This window comes from Brienomyrus brachyistius, chromosome 15 (assembly GCF_023856365.1).
Source record: "Brienomyrus brachyistius isolate T26 chromosome 15, BBRACH_0.4, whole genome shotgun sequence".
NCBI classification, from domain to species: Eukaryota; Metazoa; Chordata; class Actinopteri; order Osteoglossiformes; family Mormyridae; genus Brienomyrus; species Brienomyrus brachyistius.
The window spans coordinates 23,058,209-23,082,366 of record NC_064547.1 but is presented as its reverse complement, the minus strand read 5'-3'; the positions used below and the strand labels follow the sequence as shown (position 1 = coordinate 23,082,366).

Here is a 24,158-nt window from a genome sequence, read left to right as displayed (position 1 = left end):
CAATTTTTTTTTCCAAATCCCACCCATGAAAATCTGCGATTGCTCTTAATAGAAAATTATTTAAAAATTAGTGTCTGTAGTCGTGGGGGGGGGGATGCGTTTCTAGCTATTGAAAAGATCAGAGTTTAAGTCAAGTTTGCCAGTTTTTTTTTTCTTCAGGAAGACTGGCGTGGTGGCTGGAATAGTGATCGGACTTAACTACGCCTACGGGGGCGGAGGGCAATAAGTGACGTTTGCGTTTAAGACCCAGGGCGCTCCATTTGTACGGGCGGACTAAAGAATTCTGATTAGCCTCCCTCTTCGTTTTCTATTCCTCTGTTTGCTAATTAAGCTATACTGTGTTCTCGAGACAGACTGTTTCTTGGTGTAATTAAAGATTTAGGAGCGCAATAACAAAAAAAGGGGGTGGGAAAGATGCACCTGCCAAATCCGGAGGCGTCACCCACCCATGACAGAGCACGGCGACAAACGCCTGACTCTGACTCACAATTACTCGTGTCACTTAAGCATGTGACCAAAAACTATCTTTGTAGTGCTTTAATCAACGGATTTACCGTTTCTAGGCACTCTGCGTGGAAATAAACCAGATAGGCAAATGACCTCCATTAGCCATTTTACATTAAGCCACACTTAGTGCGAGTGACGCCCAGCACACGCCGCCTGAATACAGGCAAAACTCTGGTGCAGGATCGCGGAATACAGAACGAAGGACGGCGCCTGCATGCTGGGGCCGGGTGTAAACGGATGGGCTGGGGGAGGGAGCAACAGATCCCGCTGAGATCGCAATGCATTTCCTCCCCCTTATAGTGCAGCACAACAACACATGAACAATTAAAACAAACACAGATCTGGATGCGTGTGGGCTTATGAGCAGAATTCGCCTCTGCTTTAACGCCAGAGAGACGCTGCTGACCTTGGTGCTGAAATCCTGACTGCGCCGTCTTACTGCTGCTCCCGTTTCCTAAATATAGTTTGTTTGTTTTTTTAAATAAAAGTTAAAAAAATTTAAGGAGAAACCGTAGAGATGTACAATGTTAAATTTCAATTCAACTGTGCCACTCACCTAGGAATCCGAGTAATATTTAGCGCGATTCCCCTCCACAAACGTCACATTAATCGCCTTTTCATTATGGGTGGCAAAGTAGTCTAGTTGTGGGCACTAACTTTGATGCGGATCATAGCCTCCTTAGTAGCCCAGATGCAGACTATTCGAACATGCTGAAAAACATTCACCACCGTAGCAATGTCAGAAACTATAGACACATTACCAAAAGTCAACCAATTATATTAAATGGTTCACTGATTTTCGCAGATTTAACACTTATTGTACGAAATATGTGAATTGGTAAACCAATTTTATACATCCAGGTAAACTGAAATCTGGTGGCCACATAGTACTAGTAATATTCAGGATGTACTTACTGTTTATTGATGAATAAGTAGACCAGAAAGTATATGAGTACTGCTTAAAGCAGCAGTAATACATTGTGTACCTGTTTGTTGTAGGGGTGGTGGATATTGCACCAACGTATATTAAAAGGATATGGCCACTCAATGATCTTCTTTGCGTATTTTCGAACAACGTTGTCTTCTCCGAAGATGAAGAGCGATCGGTTGACGGTGAAACAGTTTTGTCTTACGGGAATGGGGTTGTATAGGGCCATGGTGCGGGCTCTCTGCGCTTTAGTTTGCTTAAACGCCGGTGAAACACCACCTGTAGACACCGCAGCTCCTTCGCGGTTCCTGTTGCGCTCCGATCCCCCTTCCCCGGGTCCCAGCAAGCCGGGGACGTCGTCTCCAAATCGGGCCATTCTGCCAGGACAGGAGCAAACGGGGAGAAGAGGAAAAAGAAGGATTAGTCCCAAGAAAACCGATCAGCAGGGTGACACGGGATTCAAGAAGGAAAAATGCTCCCTCTTATTTCAGTCCATGATTCTCCCCCCAGTTAGTCACCCCGCGGGGGTTAGCATGATCGCATCCCAAAAAAAAAACAGGATGAAAAGGTGTTAATCCCTTAAAACACAAAGTCGGATCTTTTGCCTTTTTTTCTGCATCAACTCCGGTATGATTTTTCTAAGGAAAGCGAGACAGACTCTCTCTAGCGCGCCTTCGTCCGTCGGAGAAATTCAGGTAGCGCATCTTCCATCCAGTCGCAAATCCACGCTGGGTCTAATGTTTTTCTCTCTCTGCAGCACATCACATGGGCCGTAAAACAGTGGGAAAAAGTTTCTTTGCACTTCAAAACTCTTTCAAACCATAGATCTTTCCCCTTAAATATGACAATCCCGGTCGAAGACCAATTGCGGGCTTTCACCGTCCAAATCCCGTTATTTCCTACGAGTCTCTAAACGTCACTGCTCTTCCCAGTTAAATTACATTTGCTTGCAAGAAGACCGTTTGCACAATTACAACGAAAGACGCAAGTTGGCTTGTTTTTTCCCAGTGTTGCTCGATAGCACAAAATATGGCTTATTATCTTGCAATCCGATCTCTCTTCCTCTCCACCCCAAACTGAATGCAACCCCTCCATCACCTCCAGATCATAAAAAGCCCTTTCTTATCATAACGCTTAACTTATGCTTCTAGTGCCAGTGCTGCACTGTTCACCTAATAGTACGGTAAAGCAGCTGAAATGCAACAAGCTTTCTAATATAGAAATATTCCAAATAAACCGGAGGGTGGCGATTTCATGCACCTATTTCATTAGACAAGCCGATGTAAAACACCTCACATGAAAAACGAAAACGAATCGTCTGTACAAAACATGATGGGGGAGGGATAGGCTGTCCCTTCTCCTACCTCCGTTCCATATTGATTTTTTTTATCATTTTATTATAGTGCTAATTTATTTAATACAACGTTCCGCATCTTAAGGAAAATTAAACAGCACGGTAACCATGGAGATATCCTTTTAATGGGATCTTTCAAAGGTCAAACTAATTTTCCCTAACCTAACAATAATAATAGTAATAAACTAATGGCATTACACTGGTATCCACTGATTAAAGAAACACGTTTACTTTATGATAATAGTTTAGTATAAATATTAGCTGATTCATGAGTCGTCTAATAGACTTCTGACACTGAGGATTATCGTTTTATATATTATTGGAGAAACAAAATATACTGCGTATTGGACGAAATCATTAAAATGATAATATTGTTATATTAATGTTATGGTTTTACGCATTTGCTTGTTAAACGCAAATTTCACCATCGCTGCACCCCAACGCACGTTCAGAAGTGACAATCATGCCAGTAACAGATCTACAATAGCTCGCTATTCATTTTAGCGCTTATTCACATGGTGCCCTTCCACATAAGGACGTGATGAAAGGTATTGGCGCAAAACATAACAGGACTTTCCAATGAGTCCTTTTCTGCGGGCGGAGAGAGCTGGTATACAGCGGTCATAAATGTGACCCATCACCACGAAATGAGTCTTATGGGTGCAGTTCTACCAGTGCGACTTAAGACTCATTTCGTGGCGACGGGTCACAAATGGGCATGCTGCCTGCGCAAGGTGAGTTACTAATCTAGATGTCCTAACCATAAAATGGTTTGGCAAATCCTGCCAAAAAAATGTGCGCATTTCATTTAATGCTCTTAAGGATTTAACATTAAGGTGTTGGTCAGAAAAGCTGTCAGATAAAACAAAACTAAGATTCGTACGTTAAGTACATTAAGTAAAAGCAATTAATTATGAATAATGAGTTTTAAATAGGTTCCACAATTGACGCGAGTGACACAAAAACACATCCTAAGTTAATGTTAAGTTAAGACCGGAGTCTGGCGTGAATAGAAAGTGAGGATTAGCACGTCAGCAATGATAACGAGCTCCACGCTAATAAGGCTCCAGCATCGCCATTATTTAAGATAGGGGCCTTTTCCCCCCAGGATGCTCCTACATCACTGCAGAACAACCCAAAAGCTGCGAAGGAACCACATCATTTTTGGTTTTATTAAGCAGAGAATTAACTGTCAAAAGAAACAAGCAAACACAGATTAAAGAGATTGGGTCAGGATGCTTCAACTGTGAAGTGCATGGGGGGGGGGGGTCCAATTAGGAAATGAATGATCCTCATTTATCTGAAAGTTTGACAATATGAGGGGAAAGAGGAAGTCAGAAGTCATGCTGAGGGGGCGAAAACCCGAAATTAATGTCATGCTTAGGTGACACTAATAAAGGCAGGATTGGTCATGGGAAATTCAGGCCGTTACAGCGAAAGCAGTACAGCCAGGCATATAAAAATAGAAAGAGGAGATGCATCTTATGACTGCTGTCTGTGAGCTAAAACCAGAAATGCACTTTTTCAAGGGAAATTGACCTTTGAGACTCACTTGCTTTTTAAGGGAGATAACTCACGATAAACCTTGGGAATACAGAGTGAAATCCCTTCACACTGACTCCTTATTTGCGTGCCCACACCCTACACACACCCACCTTCCACATAAAGAACCCCTAAGATGAATGCAGTGCTGATCTTCCGGTGATGCTGTGTATGCGTGTCTACAAATTTTTGATGAGTGATCTGAAAAATGCATCCTCTAGTAGACTTATGTTGGTGTTTCAGAGCATCATATCTGGCAACCGCTAATGGAAGAGAATAATTGAACCTTCTCAGTTCTATGTCTACCTAGAACAGCCACAAAAATCATGCTCGAAACCAAGGAAGGAGATGTTCCCAGTGGTACAATCTAAATCCTGTTGATGAATAATCTATTGTTAGTTAGAAACCTGGACGTTAAATATAACGTTAGTCTGTGTGCTGCTCTGCGATCTCTTCCGGGAATCTCTATATTTCGGAGAACTGCCGTGCCATAGAACCCAAAGCGGATGTCCAGAACATTCCGGATTGCTAAATAAACCATTTGCCACAGAGAGGCTCTCCTAACGAACAGCGACAGGTGTGAGGAGACCCAGTCGTCGGTTTTGTCAGGCAAACACTTCGTGATGGGGGTGGGGGGGTGAAGAAAAAAGCCAGATGTATGTTGTCGGGAATGCTGGGACAGGAGGGAGGCCGACACAGCGGCTCTGGGGGAGGTGAGTGTCAACGCGGCTTCATAGCTCTCTGCCCAAAGCCTCCGATGACAGGCAGCAGGCACCCAACAGAAAGGATATCACAGCTGCTGGCTCTGTTTGCACTGCAGGGCCGACCCTGAAGAGCCTGTCTCTCATAACCGGCTGCCCTGACCGAGGGCACACCGCCCTGAAGGTGGGCAGACGGAGAGACAAATGTTTAATTTTTACGGCAAAACCAGGGAGAAAAAGAGAAATAAACAAGAAGAAACGTTACTGAAAAGATGTGAGGACATCGTATGAAAATCCCCGATTGTACAGTTCATAACATCTGAGGTTAAGCTTTATTAAACATCCAGTGTTACCCATAAATTTAACTACACAAAAATCATGAGCAGAGTTAAGACACTAATGTCCACTCCCTGCTCCCCAAAAGATACTGAACAGAACCCCTGTTTATCCATCTGCTTCTCCCAGTCAGGGTTGCCAGGCAGCACAATCCCAGGCAGCACAGGCCAAAGGCCGGGGTACACCCTGGATAGGATGGTCACACACACGCACAGAACCACAGTCACCCACCGTGGGCAATTTGAAGTCCCCAGGCAGCCTGTCTGCATAGCTGGAGAAACCCCCACACAACGCGTGTGTGCGAATCGGCAGAGGTTCAGCTCATTGGGAAAAAGCAGACAGAGGAGGGAGGGTGGATGAGGAAATGCAGTCAGAATAATCAGGCTAAATTACAGGCAGGTGCTGGAGGAAAAGATACTAAAACAGTCCGTGGGGCCGTCGGGGAGCGAGGGGGAAGGAGAAGAAAGCAGATGCAGAAAAGACACAGCCCTCATCCAAAAAACAGGACAGGGCACGGACCCTCCGCACGGGGGGCCGAATCTGCCAGGGGGGCTGCGACCATCTGGGCCAAAGGAGAGAACTCGGCGAGGAGCGAAACCAGCCCCCCCACCCCCGCTTTAATTACACAGAACCAGGGACGGGCAACAGAGGGCGGGCAGACAGGAGCCCTTCTGTGTGCTGTTCAGTCGTAAGGGATTAAAAAACACGCCACTATGCTGAAGGAAATAGAGAAACACTTATGTTACAGTAACTGAACTCATCCTCGAGCTGGTCCTGCGTAATGTAATCATATGCATGCGAAGGTTTACAAAAACATTCGTTTAAAATATCATTTGTGCTTCATGCCTCTATAAAACTCAGTTCAATAAACTCAATATGTAATCAGTCAATAAGCATATATGTTTATATATAGATATATGCTGTGATAAGCTTAGATTGGAGGTAATGCATGATTTGTGTTTTGGTGAACTGAGAAGCGGACTGGGATTAGCAGAAAGGCCTGAGTGGTGTTAGCAGGGGGCGTGGTCAGTGCTGTGATGTCACTCAGTGCCACATCCCATCATTCAGGGCCACCGGGAGGGTGTCTCCCGCGACACGCAGCGTCTCGTTCTTTTTTGTCCCCGGAGCAGTTTCCATGGCGACAATACACCTTCCAATTCACGATTGCCCACGTTCCGCCGTCTCTTTGCCTGACCTCTCTGGCAGGGAGCACATTTCCCTAATGGGGAAGTTAATGACGGCGCCGTATTCCCGGCCGACGGATGGCTGCCTTTTTATGGACGGACCGTCCACTTACTGCCAATATGTGCAATTAAGACTTTGCAAACCACTTAATGATCTGGTGCTGCAAATGAAGTACTCACTAGAAAAAAAAGAATATTTTTCCTGTAAAGATTACAATTAAGTATAACTATCTGAAGAGAGTGACAGCATGTTTAAGATTATACATGGGAAGCTGATGTAGACGTGAGAATCTGATGGCGGACTTGGCTGTTGCTAAGGAGCATCTCACAGCCAAAGGAACACAGTGGCAAAATAAACTCATCTGGTCTTTTAAGGTAAGTAAAAGTACATATTGGCATATTGGGCTTCAGTGCTGGATTCCTTTTTATGAATGACTGAATGAATGTCGCACTTATATAGTGCTTTTCAAGATCTCCACAGCACTTTACAGAAGCGATGGGGAGCCACTTCAACCACCACCACTGTGCAGCCCCCACCTGGATGATGTAATAGCAGCCATTCTGCACCAGTACTCTCACCACACGGTGACTAAGGTGGGGAAAGGGGCAGGAGAGAATTCACCGATAAATTACAGGACGTGATTAGGAAGCCAGATTTTAGCCAGCATGTCAGGGTACCACCCCTAACTCTTTCACAGAGATGCCCAAGGATCTTTTATGACCTCAGAGTCAAGATCTCAGTTTTACATCGGACATCGGTCAGTTTTACATTACAAGGATGGCACCATTTTTTTACAGCACAGTATCCCCCTCACTGCACTGGGTTATTGGGATCCACACAGACCACAGAATGGGCAAACCACACCAACACAGCAACCCAGCTTTCCTAGTAGGTCTCCCAGGCATGTACTGGCCAGGCCCAAACCTGCTCAGCTTCAGCTGGGTCACCTAGTCTGCACTGCAGGCGGGACAGCTGCTGACACTTTTAAAAATCAGCTGAAGTATTCAGTCCTTGCGCTGATCAGTCCATCTAAGGAAACTAAGAGCATCCCAAGAATCACAGGACATGAGGCAGGGGGCAGCCTGGGCAGGGTGTTAGGTATAGGGGTGTATCTTAATTAGCGTAAGGCACGATTTAGGACTGTGGGAGGAACCAGGGGTACCTGGAAGAAGCCGATCCAGACACAGGAAGAACATGCAAACTCCACATGTTGGGGGGGGGGCACCTTCTCAGACTGTCCAAGGCAAAGTGAAACTGGGGGTAAAGTTTTCCGGGAGCAGTGCTGCAGTGAAGCATGCCAAGGGGTCCGCATGGGCTTCAACTGGCACTGCTCTTGACCTTCTTGATGCTTCTAAAAGACAAACTGCATCTCGGTGAGCACACTCCCATAATCCCGGTAAATGGTATAAGGATCAAATTGGTCACTTATGTATAAAGTCAGTGCTTGACCTGGCACTTCCCCTAGCTAAGGGTAAGACTAAAGCAAACTCCCTCTAGTGGTGGAACCTGACACGACACCCTGTGAATTGTTGAATTGCGGTTGCAGTTGATGCGGAGATTGAGGAGTCCGCCCAAAATCGCAATAAATGCTCAGCTGCCAGGTGAGAAATTACTGCCGTAGCCTTCAGCAGGCTCAAATTGCCCCCATAAATAGCTCGCCGCACGTATGTATACGTCCGATATTTCCTCGCATTTTTGTTTCAGTGAAGTGCGTCTGACCAGCAGGTAAGTTATATATGTCCTGTCCTTTCTCCACTCAAGGGACAGACAGCATTAGATACAAAGTAAACACTTTACAACAGCAAGACCACACACAGACAGCCTGCCACAGAGATAGATCATTTTAATGGTTTGTGTTTCTTACCCCTGTGACCATAAGCAGGATAAGCAACTGGAAGATAGATTAGCAGATGCGTCGGATATCTACCCACTTTAAAGATGTTTTGGAGGATAAACTCATCTCTTCAGTTTCAACTTGTTCTACTACAGACAAATGTTAAAACCATCTTGATAAGAGCCTCACTTATATGCCTATTTTATGCTTACCCTCTGTAACCACTAAGTGAAAAGCTTCTGCAATGTTTGAAACTATGAACTGAATATTCACCTCAGTCCTAATTAGCGTTTTGGTGCTTCCTTGAGTTACCTAGCAACACTAAAGACAACCATTTTCCTAGCGTTTAAGCGTTACCTATCTATCTATTCACTGCTCAGAAGTGAAGCACTGACTGCTCTGCATGCTGGGGGAATTTTGGACCGTTTTTGACCTTCTTACACCTCACACCACACCTTATACTGCCCACAGCTCCCACAGTGTGTTTCTCTCATTCACACCCCCACCTGTAGATGGCAGTGTTGCACAGATTATGTGATGTGGCACTAAAAGGGGAAAAGGACACGAACCAGCCAAAGGAGGCACTGATGCTGATCAGGCCCGTCCCTAGGTTTAGGGATCCTGACAGCTGCAGTCTACATAAAACCGTTGGTCAATAGCAGAGTGACTCATGAACTACAGGATGAGCTTAGAATGAAGGGCAAGTCTGCAAGATCGTGCAACACCTAGATGTTTGCATGCATACCAATGAGACAAAAGTAAAAGTACACATTGTCCAGAATCTGCTCCACAGAGATGCCGAGATTTCCGTCTGGCAGCGACAACAATGCTGCTGATCGGCCTCAGTTCCTAAGACCTTTTAAAAATTGGAAATTCATAATTACGTCTCAAATGAATATGCTGTATGTTAGCGACTACCGTCTCAGACATGGCAGCACTCTGCAAAATGACACTGTAGTAACAAATTATAATACAAACAAGAAGCCAGCTCAGATACCAAGTTCCCAAAATATTTGGGAATCAAAAAGGTTCTCCAAAGTTCATGTAGTTTGACCATGGAAGGACCATGCAAAGACACATACAACACCCATCCATCCATTTTCCAAACCGTTTATCCTACTGGGTCATGGGGGATCCGGAGCCTATCCCGGAAGCAATGGGCACGAGGCAGGGAACAACCCAGGATGGGGGGCCAGCCCATCGCAGGGCACACTCACACACCATCCACTCACACATGCACACCTATGGGCAATTTAGCAACTCCAATTAGCTTCAGCATGTTTTTGGACTGTGGGGGGAAACTGGAGTACCCGGAGGAAACCCCACGACGACATGGGGAGAACATGCAAACTCCACACACATGTGATGTGACCCAGACGGAGACTCAAACCCAGGTCCCAGACGTGTGAGGCAACAGTGCTAACCACTGGACCACCATTCCGCCCCCGCATATTACATGGCCTACATAAAAAATACTAATTAAATGTGGGAAACTGCTATGGACGCGGATATGAAATACTGCAAACTTTACCTTTAGGCTCACAGAATTAAGTGTTGAGAGAGATGTCATTAATACTCAGGATATGTTGTAAGCATTGCTCAAGGTATACATCATTCTGGGTCATGAGGCTGCATGCCTAGATCTTTGGCTCCCCCTGCTGGTGCTTACAAGCTGCTCACTGAAGTGAAACACTTCAAGCACAGCCCGCTGGATGACCAAACAGAATTGCTAAGGCATTAACAGTCAAGACGGGAAACTGCTGGTGATTGAACCTGTGCCTGAAAGCACTTTCAATGCTACTCATAGACAATCATATCATGGCAAGAAAAATATCAAAGCTGAAGACCATGACATCACACCTGAAGAACAGCTGAAAAGGACACACAAATGCTGTCAGATACTAATGGTGATAAGACGTGTGTGCCTACCCAACACACACACACACCTGCCTGCATGTATATCAGCACTATCTGCTCGTTTACAGCAAAGATGTCAGAGATCAAACAATCCGGCCAAAGTTGACCTTTTCATCAACTCGCTCAAAATCCAGTCATGAAATTCATTTTGAGCCAGTCCCTTTGCACTGCGCCTTCCTCTTCGTCTGCTGGATATCTGGGAAAGGCTGCCTCTCGGAGCGTTCAAACTAAACGGTAAGCAGGCCTGTGATGGTGAGGGCGGAGACCAGCTCTTAAAGTCACCGGAATATGGTCCACAGCTTCTGCTGGCTCAAGGAAGACATTCCAGGAGTAGAGAGGGAAGACGTTTTGTTCTTTTGTCTAATGATTACTTAAGTCAGAACAACTGGGTTATCCTCAGAAGAACTAACCAGACCATCTCTGTGAAAAACCACTGAGGTAACAAGGGAAGTTCAAGTCAAAGCTCTCTCCTGCCATGAGTATGTTCATGAACAGCAAGCAGGGGGAGGTGGGGGCTACCGGTGAGGGCGGGGGCACGCGTGGGAACAAAGAAGGTTGTTTGGCAGCAAAACTGGGATGATATCTCAGGCTCTTACTGCAACATTCGTTACTCCCATACTCCAATATATATATATATAATGTATCTTTATTATGATTTTGAACAGATGATTAATGAAAAACATAGTATGGTCAAATAAATGTAACTGTAATTTGAACTGCAGAAAGTGGAGGGCTGTACATCGACTTTCTGTAATCACTTATTCAATTCCAGGTGGCAGCGATCCTGGAGCTTATTTCAAGAGAAACATGGGACATAACAGAGGGATCCCCGCTACAAACACACTTTAATGGCAATTTAGAGACAGCTCTGCGGCTAACTGCGGCTCTTTGGACCGCGGGAGGAAACCCACACAAACATGGGAAGGATACATGAAGCCCACACACGCAGAGTGAGGGCAGGAGACAGATATAGAGCAAGGAAAACCCTGCAGATTTGTGGCCACTTTGTCAGCCCACCGGCAAAACTTATGTTGCAATTAGTTGCACTATTTAGATATTCTATCAGGACGTGTCCCAACAACCCATCATGTTTCCATTTGGCCAGCAGAGGTTGCTGGCCATGCCAAAATCACCTTAGCCTAATGTACTAACCGTCCACACCTGTCTCTCGTCTGTCTCGTTAATGATGTATATACACTATATCGACAAAAGTATCGGGACACACCTCTTAATCACTGAATTCAGGGGTTTCTTTCATATCCATTACCACAGATGTATAAGAACCTGGCCACGCAGTCAGGTTTACAAACATTTGTGAAGGAATGGGTCGTTCTGAAGAGCTCAGTGAATTAAAGCATGGTACAGTCATAGGATGCCACCTATGCAATAAATCAGTTTGTGAAATTTCTTCCCTGCTATATATTCCACGGTCAACTGTAAGTGGTATTATTGTATTGCATTTTGCAAGTGGAAGCAATTAGGAACGACAGAAACTCAGGCACAAAGTGACCTCGACCCCAACAAACATCATTGGGATGAACTAGAACAGACAGTGCAAGCCAATTCTTTATCGTGCCTGACCTCACAAATTCTCTTATGGATAAATAAGCAAAAACATCCCAGAGACACACTCCAAAATCTTGTGGAAAGCCGTCTCAGTAGAGTGGCAGCTGTAATACCTGCAGAGGGGGGACCAACTCCATATTGACGCCTATGGATTTAGAATGGGATGTCATAAAGGTTCCTGTAGGTTTAATGGTCAGGTGTCCCAATACTTTTGTCCATATAGTGTATGTCTGCCCCCGCCGGATTCCCCAGCTCGGTCATTATTGTGTGACACGGTTTGTAAGACTCTTTCTAGTCTCTACCAGCATTAATAAAACGTCCTTTTGCAAAAACCAACGCCGCTGCCTGGATCGTCACTCTTTCCTGGTTCCCAGACGTGACACACACACTATTATTTAATGAACGGTTATTGAAAGTTGTTTATATTATTATTAATAATAATATATGACAGTCGGAACAGTTAAAAGTTCTGGGACAGGTCCGTGTTAAAACACTGTCTCTCCTTACTAAAGCCCTTTGCATTTAAAAACGGGAAATAAACACGAAAACAAGACCCGCATCTCATTTCAGCTCGTCTCTTGGCAGCGCTAATATCAGTTCCACAATAATATCAGAAATTCCACAAGAGGGCGCCTTAGAGGCAGAAGTACGACCACACGCCGAAGAGCCTGTGTGTGCGCCTTTCATCAGCTCCCCAAAGATAAATTACTCACTGAGGGTGAGCAATTACTCTGAGTAGTTCTCGCACTATTTGGAGAGCCAGCAAGACAGATTTCCTATTCAGGAAAAGTAATCACACTCTAGTTTGATTCCTCCACATAATTCCCCACTGTTTGAGTTACTCAAGATTAATCTTAAGATATCCGGGCCCAGAGACTAGCTCAAACTGAGAGTACAGCTAGGCTGAACACACAATTCGGGATTTGCTCAGATTCGGCCCCAAATTCCTCAAGCTGAATGAAACTTCCACATTTCAAATTTGTAATTTCTGCACTAAGCTTTGGAGGTAGCAGCTGCCGCCTGAAGGAGCAGCAGGTCCTGAGTTAGGGATTCAAACCCCTTCTCTGCCCTGGCATGACTCCTGCCCTGACCGTGAGACACGTGCATTTCAACCAGTTCACACGCCACACTTTCTCATGCTGAGAAGCAAGAGATAACACCCACCAGGGGGTCCCGTTACGTAGAATTAATGGACAATGCTCAGGTATACAGAGTGGAGTTTTCCACCAATTTAATAACTGTCCCGAGTTATACAGAATTAATAGCCACCTACCAGCCAATCAGAAGATAGCATTTGTTGTTTCTGGGTAAATTCCAACATAAGTTACATGTGATCCCACTGCACGCACGTTATTACATGGATGCGCACAAACAGAGTGCAGACAAGGTGGAAGAGGCAGAGTAAGATCTGATGAATGCGATGAGCAGGGCTCTAAAACATCACGCATTGACCATGAGACACAGGCTCCGCCCCTAACAGATGTAATCTCACTCCAAACTCTTGATGAAACTTGAGAGCCCTGGCTGGGTATGTGGTTTTTGCACGTTTTGCCCATGTTACATGGGTTCCCTGCAGGGTTGCACGATATCACACCATATGTCAATATCAATTATATTGTCGGTCTAAGTAAATGTCCGTATAGTATGGAAAAGCCGTCATCCGGGCTAATTTTCATGTCCGTCAGCTAGAGCCCTTGCTTTTATCGCGCAGGTGCACATATCAGGACGCAATAACGTGCCGCCGTGCTATAGCGAGTATGTGCCCCGCGATGGACTGGCATCCTGCCCAGCGGTACCGCAGCCTCATGCCCTCATGCCTGGAATAGAGATCGGGCTGACCGTGACCTGGTACTGGATATGTGGAAGGATGGACAAAGTCTTACATCTGTGCTTCATAAAAAGTGTTAACAAAAAATAAAATTAGTTTATTCAGCTCTATCCATTTGTGTTTTTATTTAAATATTATATGCTGGGCTATTTGTATGTGGCAGATCATTCATTCATTTTTTGTTTTTTACCCCCATGAAAGGTCACTGAACAAAGACATCATTTTTCTGCTATTACACCAGCAAAGAACATGGTTTTACCTTTGATATTTAAATCCGCTCTGAACATTCAGGTCGGCGATGCTGCAGCAAAGGCTGAAGAGAAAGCTCATCTTTACATTAGAGCAGAGCGAAGCGGTTCGCAAAAACAGCACAATACAGTTCGCTCAAGGTTGTTACGTCTTCCAAAAAAATGTAATAAACAGAACATTTCATAAGAACGTACTGAGGCTCCAGAACGTTCCGGCGTTGTTGTGAAAAATGATTTCGGTCTTAAAAGTCAAACGGTGATATGGATCAAAGTATGTGGCAAAATAGTGACCGGGGAGAAATGGAGAAATTCACATGAAAGGAACAGAAACTGCAAATTTGCTAGAACCACAAACCGTCAGCAGGGAAAGTTCCTCAGATAAATACCAATTAGCACTAAGCAGCATATGGTTCCGCTCGAGGACAAATTGATTTATTTGCCTTCCAGCATGTTTATGTGACAGATTTCTGAACATCTGGACTCTGCCCCATTCTTTATGACACAATCTGGCCATCGGAGTCATGCACACTGCAGTACTTAATTGCAGACCTTATTAAATGTCTTCTTCAAATTCCCAAAAAAAAACTTATACTTAAACATGGAGACTGCAGAGGAGAGAAGAGGGAGATGGAATGTTTTGAGGTTTCAGGTATTTTGATTTTATGGATCTGGCCTCCTTTCTGAGTAATACTACTGTAAACGACACTTTAGCAGCACAGAAGACATGCAGACTCTCCGGAAAGGAGTGTAGGAAAGGAGAGCTGTGACAACCCACCTACAGAGTGCCAAAGCCGCGTAAACCAAGTGACAGAAAGACAAATATGTGTAAACAGAGGAGGAGAGTCCTTAAATTGTAATAAAACATAACGTTAGTGGAATTACTATAGACTCTGAGCTTGTATCCAAGAAATCCATAATTAATTTATAAGATATTTCTCTCAATAAATTAACGACTGGGGAAGGCAGTGATGTTAATATGTGTTTCCTCTTGTTACTTCCAAGACATATTTGCACACGAAATAAATGGCTGTTGATTATGTCAGTACTGTTCCTCCCAAGGTCTTTTCATGAGTCTCTGTTCTTCACGCTCAGTACTGATTTGTACCTCAAGGGTCTGCCACCCTTAGCTGTAGATAATTGTAGCTTTTAAAGTAAAGAAATGGACTCTGAGGAACATTTTTGCACCATTGAGGGTACATTAATGTTGCTTGTACCTTGGGGAGTCCATTTCTGTACCTTTATAGGTACAGAATAGTGAGGTACAGCCCAAGGGACAAGGAAAGGTACAAACTGGAATGAGAGTTCATAGCATGTATCACCGAGACTCAGTGTAATTCAGTCGTGTCCTGTGCACCTTCCCATTCTCTCAGCCTCTTAAGAATCTGAGATAATGAGCCAGTGAGCACAGGATCACAAGCTTCCAGTCACCCTAAAGTACAGTCCCTCTCCCAGCCCAAGTCCCTCCGCAGTAAGATCCCGAAATATGTCTGACATCTGTTCCACGGCGAGGTGAAGGAGGCCCTGGGCACTTGAGCAGGGAAATGCATCCAACCGATGAGAATCACGAAGAGCTTCAGCAGAGGTCATCAGTGCAGATTAATATCAGCAATAAAGCAAAGCTTCACTGGTGGACATGACTGAAGACATGATGACCTTTACAATAGGAGTGGCTAACATCCCCATGTTTCCCATTGCCTTCAGCCACGCAGTGCTAGGAACCATAAATACAATTATCAAATAATAAATATGTTAAATAATAAAACATGGACAAAGCTGGGCATGAATAAATACACATGCAGCACAGTATAGCATGAATACAGGAGAGCAGACTGGGACGTTTCTGTCGGAGCCTAGCAGGAGCCTTGTCCCTCTTGCAGGACTCCTGAATGTCACCGTACTGTCCGCACACTACTGAACCAGCATGAGGACATCAGCGACTGCAATGAACAGCGGAGAGAAGCAACTCCTGGCTTGAATTTCAGGCCATTTCTCACAGGACGACAGGACAGCATGAAAAAAGGCTTCCAAACCAATCATCTAATATTCATATCCTCTGACACCCTCCTTTAAGCAAAGGGCAATAATCCATACCTGATTTATTAAACTTCCATGGAACATAAGGTAAAATATAAGACGCTAAATGAAATTTACAAGGACTGTCACGGACTTTACAAATTACATCTGTGCAGGCACAATTTGCGAAAGATTATTCACGGTAAGTTTGTATTCTGTATTAAATGTAAAAAAAAAAAAAAACAAATCATTTATTGAACTCAAACCACAGGTAGCAGTACATTCTGTCTACAGAAAGGTTTAATCCCAAAGATGGCCAATTTGTAGACTGGGTAAATTCAATGTAACTGTATTTCCTTTTTATGGGGGGGGGGGGGGGGGGCTGTGATCTGAGGCTACAGCTTGTTTGAAAATGTTTTTGCATTATCCTATATTGTACAACCTGATTTATTTTTCATTCTTGGATACTCCCCTCCTCTTTGCACAATTAAAAGATTCTTCATTCATACTGCAAGAAGATTGCTTTGCAAATACAGAAACAACAAGTGATGACCCCAGTCTGAGTTTAGCACAGACTGAAGAAAAAGTTGAAAAACTACAGAAAATGCACGAGGACACAGAAATTCAATAAAAATGTTCCTGGCCCTATTCTGGGTGTCACGTCCTGTTTACTCTCCCGTTTACTTGCCCCTCCCCTGTCTCTCTAGCAGGGCTCTAACAAGCCACGCCTGTTCTGTGTTTGTCTCTCCTCCTCTTCCTGCCCCTTGTTAACTCACTCTAGCTTCCTGCTGTTTAACCCCTCGTTAACCCAGTGCATAACTGCCTGGCAGTCTTGTCTTCCTTAGTTCTGTCATTGATGTTGCTCCCTGCTCAGTCCATGGTCAAATCTGTTCCTCAAGTTTAGCGGTTTTGATCCTGTGTGATCCCCTTTGTTTCTTAGCCGGGTTCCTCCGATTTAAATACTGTTCATATGTTTCCCCTTAATCTTGCTTTCGTCTCCTATCTGGCATGTGGCACTGGGTAGATTACAATTCTATTAAATATCATTTTCCTGGGGCTGCCCCCCCATCCTGGGTTGTTCCCTGCCTCGTGCCCATTGCTTCCGGGATAGGCTCCGGACCCCCCGCGACCCAGTAGGATAAGCGGTTTGGAAAATGTATGGATGGATGGATCATTTTCCTGGTGGAATACCTTCATCTTACTCTCTGTGAGTGATTATGACCCACTCACAGCCATAACACTGGAAAATATAGAATTTCATCCACAGTGATCGGTGATTATGGTTTCCTTTGGTGTTACATTAGCTTTATGAATCAGTTAAAGTTCAGCTGATTGTTGTTATTAATTAATAAAACCAGAATTATCATTTCTAAAAGAAGCTAGTTTGGCAAAGTCAGATATGCATTTTATCTATAGGTGTAATTCTTTTACCGTGGTCCCCAAACTGGCACTAACTGTCCCCTGAGAGATCAAATCTGTCAGACAGCGGCAGGAATAGTACGTTTTCCGTCTGCCTGAAAAACACCTGGGTGAACCACAATAGGCTGTCTGCAGGAGTGAGAGTTCCTCTCTAGGCCCTGTGCGGTTCTTGGATGTAAGTCCTCACACCTCCGAAGTGCAGTGAATCTCCACTCATTGAAGCAGCCATCAGCACTGAAAGAAGAATCTATTTTTATAAATATCTATAAATGCTAATTGATATGAAGGTTTCATGGGTTTCATTAAGATTCCGGGGCTATTTTCTTTTTTTGCAAGTAACAGGTTTTAAATACATGAAATGAGTGCTTAAGTGGCATTTGTTTTATGAATTAAACTTTCTGTTGTGTTAAAATGAATGAAGTAAAATATTTTAGAATGCTTGTATTTCTGCAGTGTCCAGTTTTACTGGATTCGATTGCAATTCAAGCTACAGTTTTGTGATTAAAGAAAATGAGGGGTATGACTATAAATACAGTTTTCCAATGCACGTGTGGCGTTTAATTACCTGATATGCAATCCCTAAGAATATAGACTCAGAGTCTCCAACCAACGTATGTTTCCATGTATTCATCCTAAATGTAAAGCACTGATCCCAGATATCGCACCCTATCTAGTGTCTGAACTCCCATGTCAGACGTCTGCAATAAACACCTTCATCTGAAGCCCCTGAGGTACTAAAACTCCAAATCACTTCATATTTAAAGAGAGACCACAGAACCAGACCGGATCATCATCCGGATCAGAGGCTTCTGGAAACCATGCTCATCCTAAAAAGGTAGGCCCGACCCAGATTGGGACCCTGTGACTGGTGTTGGGCCCTCAGCCCTGAAAACTTATCCAGGGACTCTACATAAACGGCTCTCACCTGTGTATGTGTGTCTCACAGGAGACTCAAATCAGATGTATGAAGACTAAACAAAGATTTCGATAGCCTGCGTGTGTCTTTATATCTGCCTGCACATGCACACGTTATCGTTACACGAAATGCACGTAAGTATCTGATACACAGTCGAGATTATATGCTGAAACAAAACACAGCATTCCGATTCCATACCAATACTTGTGGAAATGATGGAGTGGCGGGAAAAACCTTGGTCAGCTGATCCACCCTCCACCAATCAGCCACTGCTTTCCACTGTGTTTCTTTTAGTTCATCTGTGGAAACAAGTACCGGTGAGTGTAGAAACAGTTCCGTACGGCTCCCAAATCAGACCCATGAAACGATGTATCATATTTCCATCTGGCTTCTGCCTCTTGCCAAAATTACTGAAAAATAACTGTCTTCAAACAAAAACAATATTAAAAAAAAGTTTTATTTCATCTTCTCCCTATTAACACTACACAAAGGGACTACCCAGAAAATCATCGTCTATTTCAGATAATACTGAAATTGTGTGATGCTCACTGGCAGTAACATTCTGTCTAGCGCACACACAGACAGAGAGGTACACACGCAAACAGGTACTTCTCCACTGTTCATATCATTGTGGGGACTCTAATCATTTCTATGGGCATGACTAGGGCTAAATGATTTGTCGATTTCAAATCGAAATCGCGATTTGAAACAACGCCATTAGCAAATCGCAAATGCTGTGATTTAGGATGTGCATTATACAGCGTCTCACTCAGGCAGGGGCGCCATCATGTGGGGGGGGGGAGTCAGGGTGATTCCAAGGGCCCTGGAGATACAGGGGCCCTAAAAATTTGGAAAATAGTTGGATTGTTCTGGACTGGGGAACCCAATATGATATGCTTTCATGGGGCCCAAAATCAGTAGCAATGCCCCTACCCCCAGGGTTTAAAACTGCCCTGAGAAAAGTTTTACAAAATTCATGCTGGCTCCTTATGTGACAGTCATTCTAACCAATGAGAAGTGCCGTGCTTCTCGCATGTCAGTCATGTTTACCAATCCGAAGTGGCCCAAGGTGACTGGGTATACGCCCACAAACAACAAGCACGTGAAGCCTGAAGAAAACGTTACACTTGTGGTGCGAAAAAAAACTATTGATCCCACTGCTGAGCTGTAAGTGAATTACCTGCGTATTTCATGGTCAGAGATTGTTTACAGAAAGGTCCTATTATTAGGGGTCGAAGCAGAATTAACTGTGGTTTTTTCCTTAAGGGAATTGTTTTACTTTCATTATTATTACTTTATTAACTTAACACAGTCACAGCTTTTGTGATAATTGTTTTATGTTTGATTGTTCTCTGATAATTTTACCTCTGGGCTCCTCCAATGACATCACTGTATCAGAGGTGGAGATTTCAGGTCCAGAGAGGACAAATCTGGGACTAGTGGGTTGACTGATCTTTTGTTGGAGTACTGCAGATGTGGAGATTTCAGGTACAAATCCAGACCAAGATTTTGTTTCAAGCAACAAGTTGAGTATAAAGAGTCACAGAGTACTCAGCTGGTTGGGAAACAAAATCTCGGTCTGGATTTGTCCTCTCTGGACCTGAAATCTCCACCTCTGCTCTTTATGCACTATAATTACTCACAGCATAAAGTGAAGCTGGCAGTATTTCATCTGCCCATATTCTATAAGCACTAAAAGCAGGGTTACAGTGAGCTTGGAAGAGCCCAGGGCACCATGGGGACAGACACCCAAAGTACGAAACAATGTGACTTTGGAGCACCGAATGTGGATAGAGTATGCAAACTCCATGCACAGAGGGTTCAAGTATGAAACACCCACTGTGACACCATGCCCCCCCCCCCCCTCCACTGCAGCAACCATTTTTACTCAACCATCCAGTCATCAGTGCAAAGATAGCAACTTTTGCAGTTTTATGTTGTTCTACTTTCAGTTCAGTGGTTTCTTCTGCTGCCCAGCAAACATCTGGATCCAGTTTAATTAGATCAGTTCCATGTGTCACACAAGATGCCTGATGCTGCCGTTTCCAGTGCCTGCGATTCATAGGCGGAGGAGCAAACTTGCCTGACAATAGCATAATCCAGTCGCAACACCCTGTATGACGTCCTGTCTCACACCCTAAGGAACAGGGCTGAAATCTATAGCAAGCAAAGGCGACATCGCACATCTGATTAAGGATGGCCACCTCCCGCTGGACCATTCAGAGACCAAGCTCCTTGAGTCCCACCCCCCCGCCCCCCCCCCCAACCATTCTTCATGACATCACCGTCAAGCTTGCATCTTTGACCTTGTCTCCTGACCACAAAGCAGCTACCTCCTGATCTCTTGTAGATTTTCTTGGTGTAACGCCATTAACAGCTTATTTGTCAGAAAATGCAGCTCAGTTCCTAATCCAGGCGCTTGTCATCTCACGACTGAATTACTGTAACTCATTACTGATAGGGCTGCCAGTATGTGCTATGAAACCACTGCATATTATACAAAATTCCGCTCTCATGTTATACCGCTCCTTCTCTCTCCATACAGATGTTCACATCTAGTTCAAATCCCTGATGCCGAGCACCTCGAACCATCGGGACCTACATTCCACCCCACCATCCCAGTAAGTCCCTGATCCTTCCATTGCATGAAAACAAGTTTCACCCTAGACGTTTTTCCAGTATGCTTCCTGGATGGGGGACCGAGACACCCAGCAGCATCTGGTCTGCAGAGTCCCTCACAACCTTCAAGAAACGTCTTAAGATCTATCTTCTCTTGATGCACTTCAAATAACTTCATCCCATTATTGAGCATCACCATCTCACTGTCTCCTGCTTGGTTCCTCCTGCTCTGTTTGTGTACTTCACCTCTTACTATATTCTCACGGGGTAATTTATCTGTATGTGTTTTCTGAAGTTAAGCTCTAAACAGAATCTTCTGTAGCCTGTGTTCCCATAACTATCGTGAACTATTTACTGGCCCCTCATCAGAAGCTCAGCCTATCAGCACTCGGCGCTCATGTTGGTTCTTTCACAGCTGTATGTTTATGATCTACCACTTACTTCCCTTATATGCTGCTTTGGACAAAAGGATCCACTAAATATACGTAAATCAAACTGTAAATGTACCGTAAAGCATTGAAATTTTACAATGTTTTTCAAATGTACCAGTTATGATAATCGTCTGTTATTTACGTTCAAACAACAAATAAAAAAAAATGTTTTTTATTCCACATACTGCAGTGCCACAGATTAAAACTTACTATTATGTAATCTATTTCTAACACCTTATTAATGTATTTGTTTGCTTATTTGTTCTTTGCTAGGACCCTTTGGAACATCTGCAGTACTACAACAAAAGATTAGTCATCAGAGTATGCAGCAAGTGAGCGGGGAAAAAAAAAATACTGATCCCAGTTCAGTTTTGTTCGTTTTTTTCAAATCCTGAGGATAACAACGGATATTACAAACAGTCCAAAGATGTCCGTCTTTATAAAAGGGTGAAATATGAGGAGGCTCCGGGGCTGTCTTCATGGATTGTGAATGAATTGTTTTAGCAGTTTGTTGCCAGAGATGTAATTGGCAGATTTTTTTTCGGGGAGGGAGATACTCAGGAGGAGATAGAGACAGCGAATGAATTGTGGAATGAATAGACAGACAGCTGCAGCGGGCTGAGCTCATATGGGAATGGTTACAGAGGCAGGTCAATATCAAGGAAGTAAATGGCAAAGGACAGATACAAAAATTAAAATGAAAGTAAGGGGATTAAAAATCAAAATTAAAGTAAAGGGAAAGGTGAATGCACTGTGTGTCACGGAGAGTTCGGGACAAGCAGGCAAAGGGAGCCGTAGATGCAGGCAAATAGGGTTTATTACTAACACTAAACACAGACAGAAGTCACAGGCAACGTTAATGACAGACCTAGGGAAAGGTACTCGAACGCGGACTGAAATGCACAGGACAAGCCGGAACTGACATCAAACAGCCGGGAACAATCAGGAATTCACATGAGGTTAATGAGGGGGTGTGGCACACAGGAGGTTTGTACAGTACGAGCAGGTCATGAAACGGTGAGGTCATCAAGATATCTACAGCTTTCAGGCAGTTTCCTCATTAAAATACTGCTGTCCTCATCCTCAGCCATTAGTTGTATGTTCAAATTACAAAAAATCTTAATATGTTTGCTCAGACTATAATAAAAGCTTTATTTGTGTAAAATTCAAGCAGGCTGTCATGCTTAGGTTTTACTTATTCTGTACTGTACGGTACCAGTCAAAAGTTTGGCCACACCTACCCATAAAATGTTTATTTGCACTATTTTAGAATAATTTTAAAGACATTAAAACAATAAAATAACATAAATGGAATTATACACTGACCAAAAAAGTATTAAAAAAAATATATATAATTTGCTTATGGGGCCAGCTCTGTGGATGAGAACTCAGAAGGTTGTTGGGTTAAATCCCTGTGTTGGCCCTTGATCAAGGCCCCTAATCCCAATGGCTCCTGGGACTGGCTGCCCCTACTGTCTCCTCTACACCAGTTCCATGAGGTGGCCTCCTGGGATGCTTTTCCAGCTGTCCTGAAGGAGGTCCCACATGTATGGTGAGCTCTCATTGGCTGCTTTGCCTTCACTTTCTGGTCAAACTCCTCCAAAACCATTTCTACTGTAGTAAGATCAGCTGGCCAAGTCATGAGTTGCAACACTCTAGTAGGCTTGTAGGCTTGCCGTGTCCAAACATCTGACAAATGTGCATTTGGTTCTTTGGCAAATTGCCTAATTAACTAAAACCAACCATTAAAGATGGTCCAGTTTAGCTTAAATATAAAATACCTTAACAATTAGCTTTTTCCATTTTAAACTGGTCACAAGCATTACAAATTCTGCTTCAGCTGCTGTCCAATCAACAACATAAAGAAAGTGTCAAGTTGTGTGTAATTTTATTCTTTACACGCAACTGACAAATTGTCAGGTACTGACATTTTATGTCAGATGTGGCTGCTGCCTAATTTGAAGTTGAGTACTTCTGTAATCCGCATTCAACACTTCTCTCAAATCATAAGGCACTAACACTCCTAGGCAGTTTATCAAACAATGGACAAGGGTTGCAAAATTTGTATGTATTATTGAAAGCATTAAGGAGCACTTGAAACTGATAAAAATGGTATTTTTTAAGTTTTGTAAAATTAAAAATAAAGAAAGCACATTAGCAAACCGATATGTTGAAAGCAGGTGTTTGTGTGCAGAAGTGGTCGATTAAGCAATTACTCATCATGTTTACAGTCGTGATTAAAACTGTAGGCAGCATAAAACGTCCATGGATAAAGGGTTCCAATGACATTGATTATTGGACACTTTTGGCAGGATGACGATGTACAAAGTCTCTCTAACCTGCTGCTGTTTCACCAGTGGTCTAATGTCGCAGGAAGAGGCATCCGCACCAGGGGGAAACAGTATATGAAGCACATACTCCTAGACCATAATTGCATTATTATTCAAGCAACAAAAACATGTGGCTGACTGTGAGTTAACTGACCGCAAAGTATAGCTTGAGTCTATTGAGAACTTGTGAGAAAAAAAATACTGTCTCTGTAGTACATAAATCCCTTATTACACCTAAAAATCCCCTTTTGTGAGGAGGGAGATGCCAAACACACACAGGGGGGGTAACTGCAGATCAGACACAATTCCTTTTGTCAGGTGAGTCATCCTGTCCTTCGCGTCGTTCGCGACGAGCAAGCGCACGCGTGACGCACACCTAAACGAGCCCACAGGTCCGAGTGCCTGATTCACTGTGGTGAGTGGGTCCTGTGACTTTGGTTTGGCCTTCTGTGCAATGTTGCATTGTCATTTAACTCCTATCAGC

At 43.8% G+C, this 24,158-nt stretch overlaps 1 protein-coding gene across 2 annotated transcripts in view; it reads right to left on the bottom strand.

Moving 5' to 3' along the window:
- Positions 1-24,158, bottom strand: part of LOC125708848 (voltage-dependent R-type calcium channel subunit alpha-1E) — a 149,491-nt gene that overhangs the window by 93,854 nt on the left and 31,479 nt on the right. For both annotated transcript variants that reach the window (XM_048976693.1, XM_048976694.1), the window contains one exon: positions 1,547-1,812. In XM_048976693.1, coding sequence (XP_048832650.1) covers positions 1,547-1,812 — 266 coding nt within the window. The remainder of the gene's footprint in view (positions 1-1,546; positions 1,813-24,158) is intronic.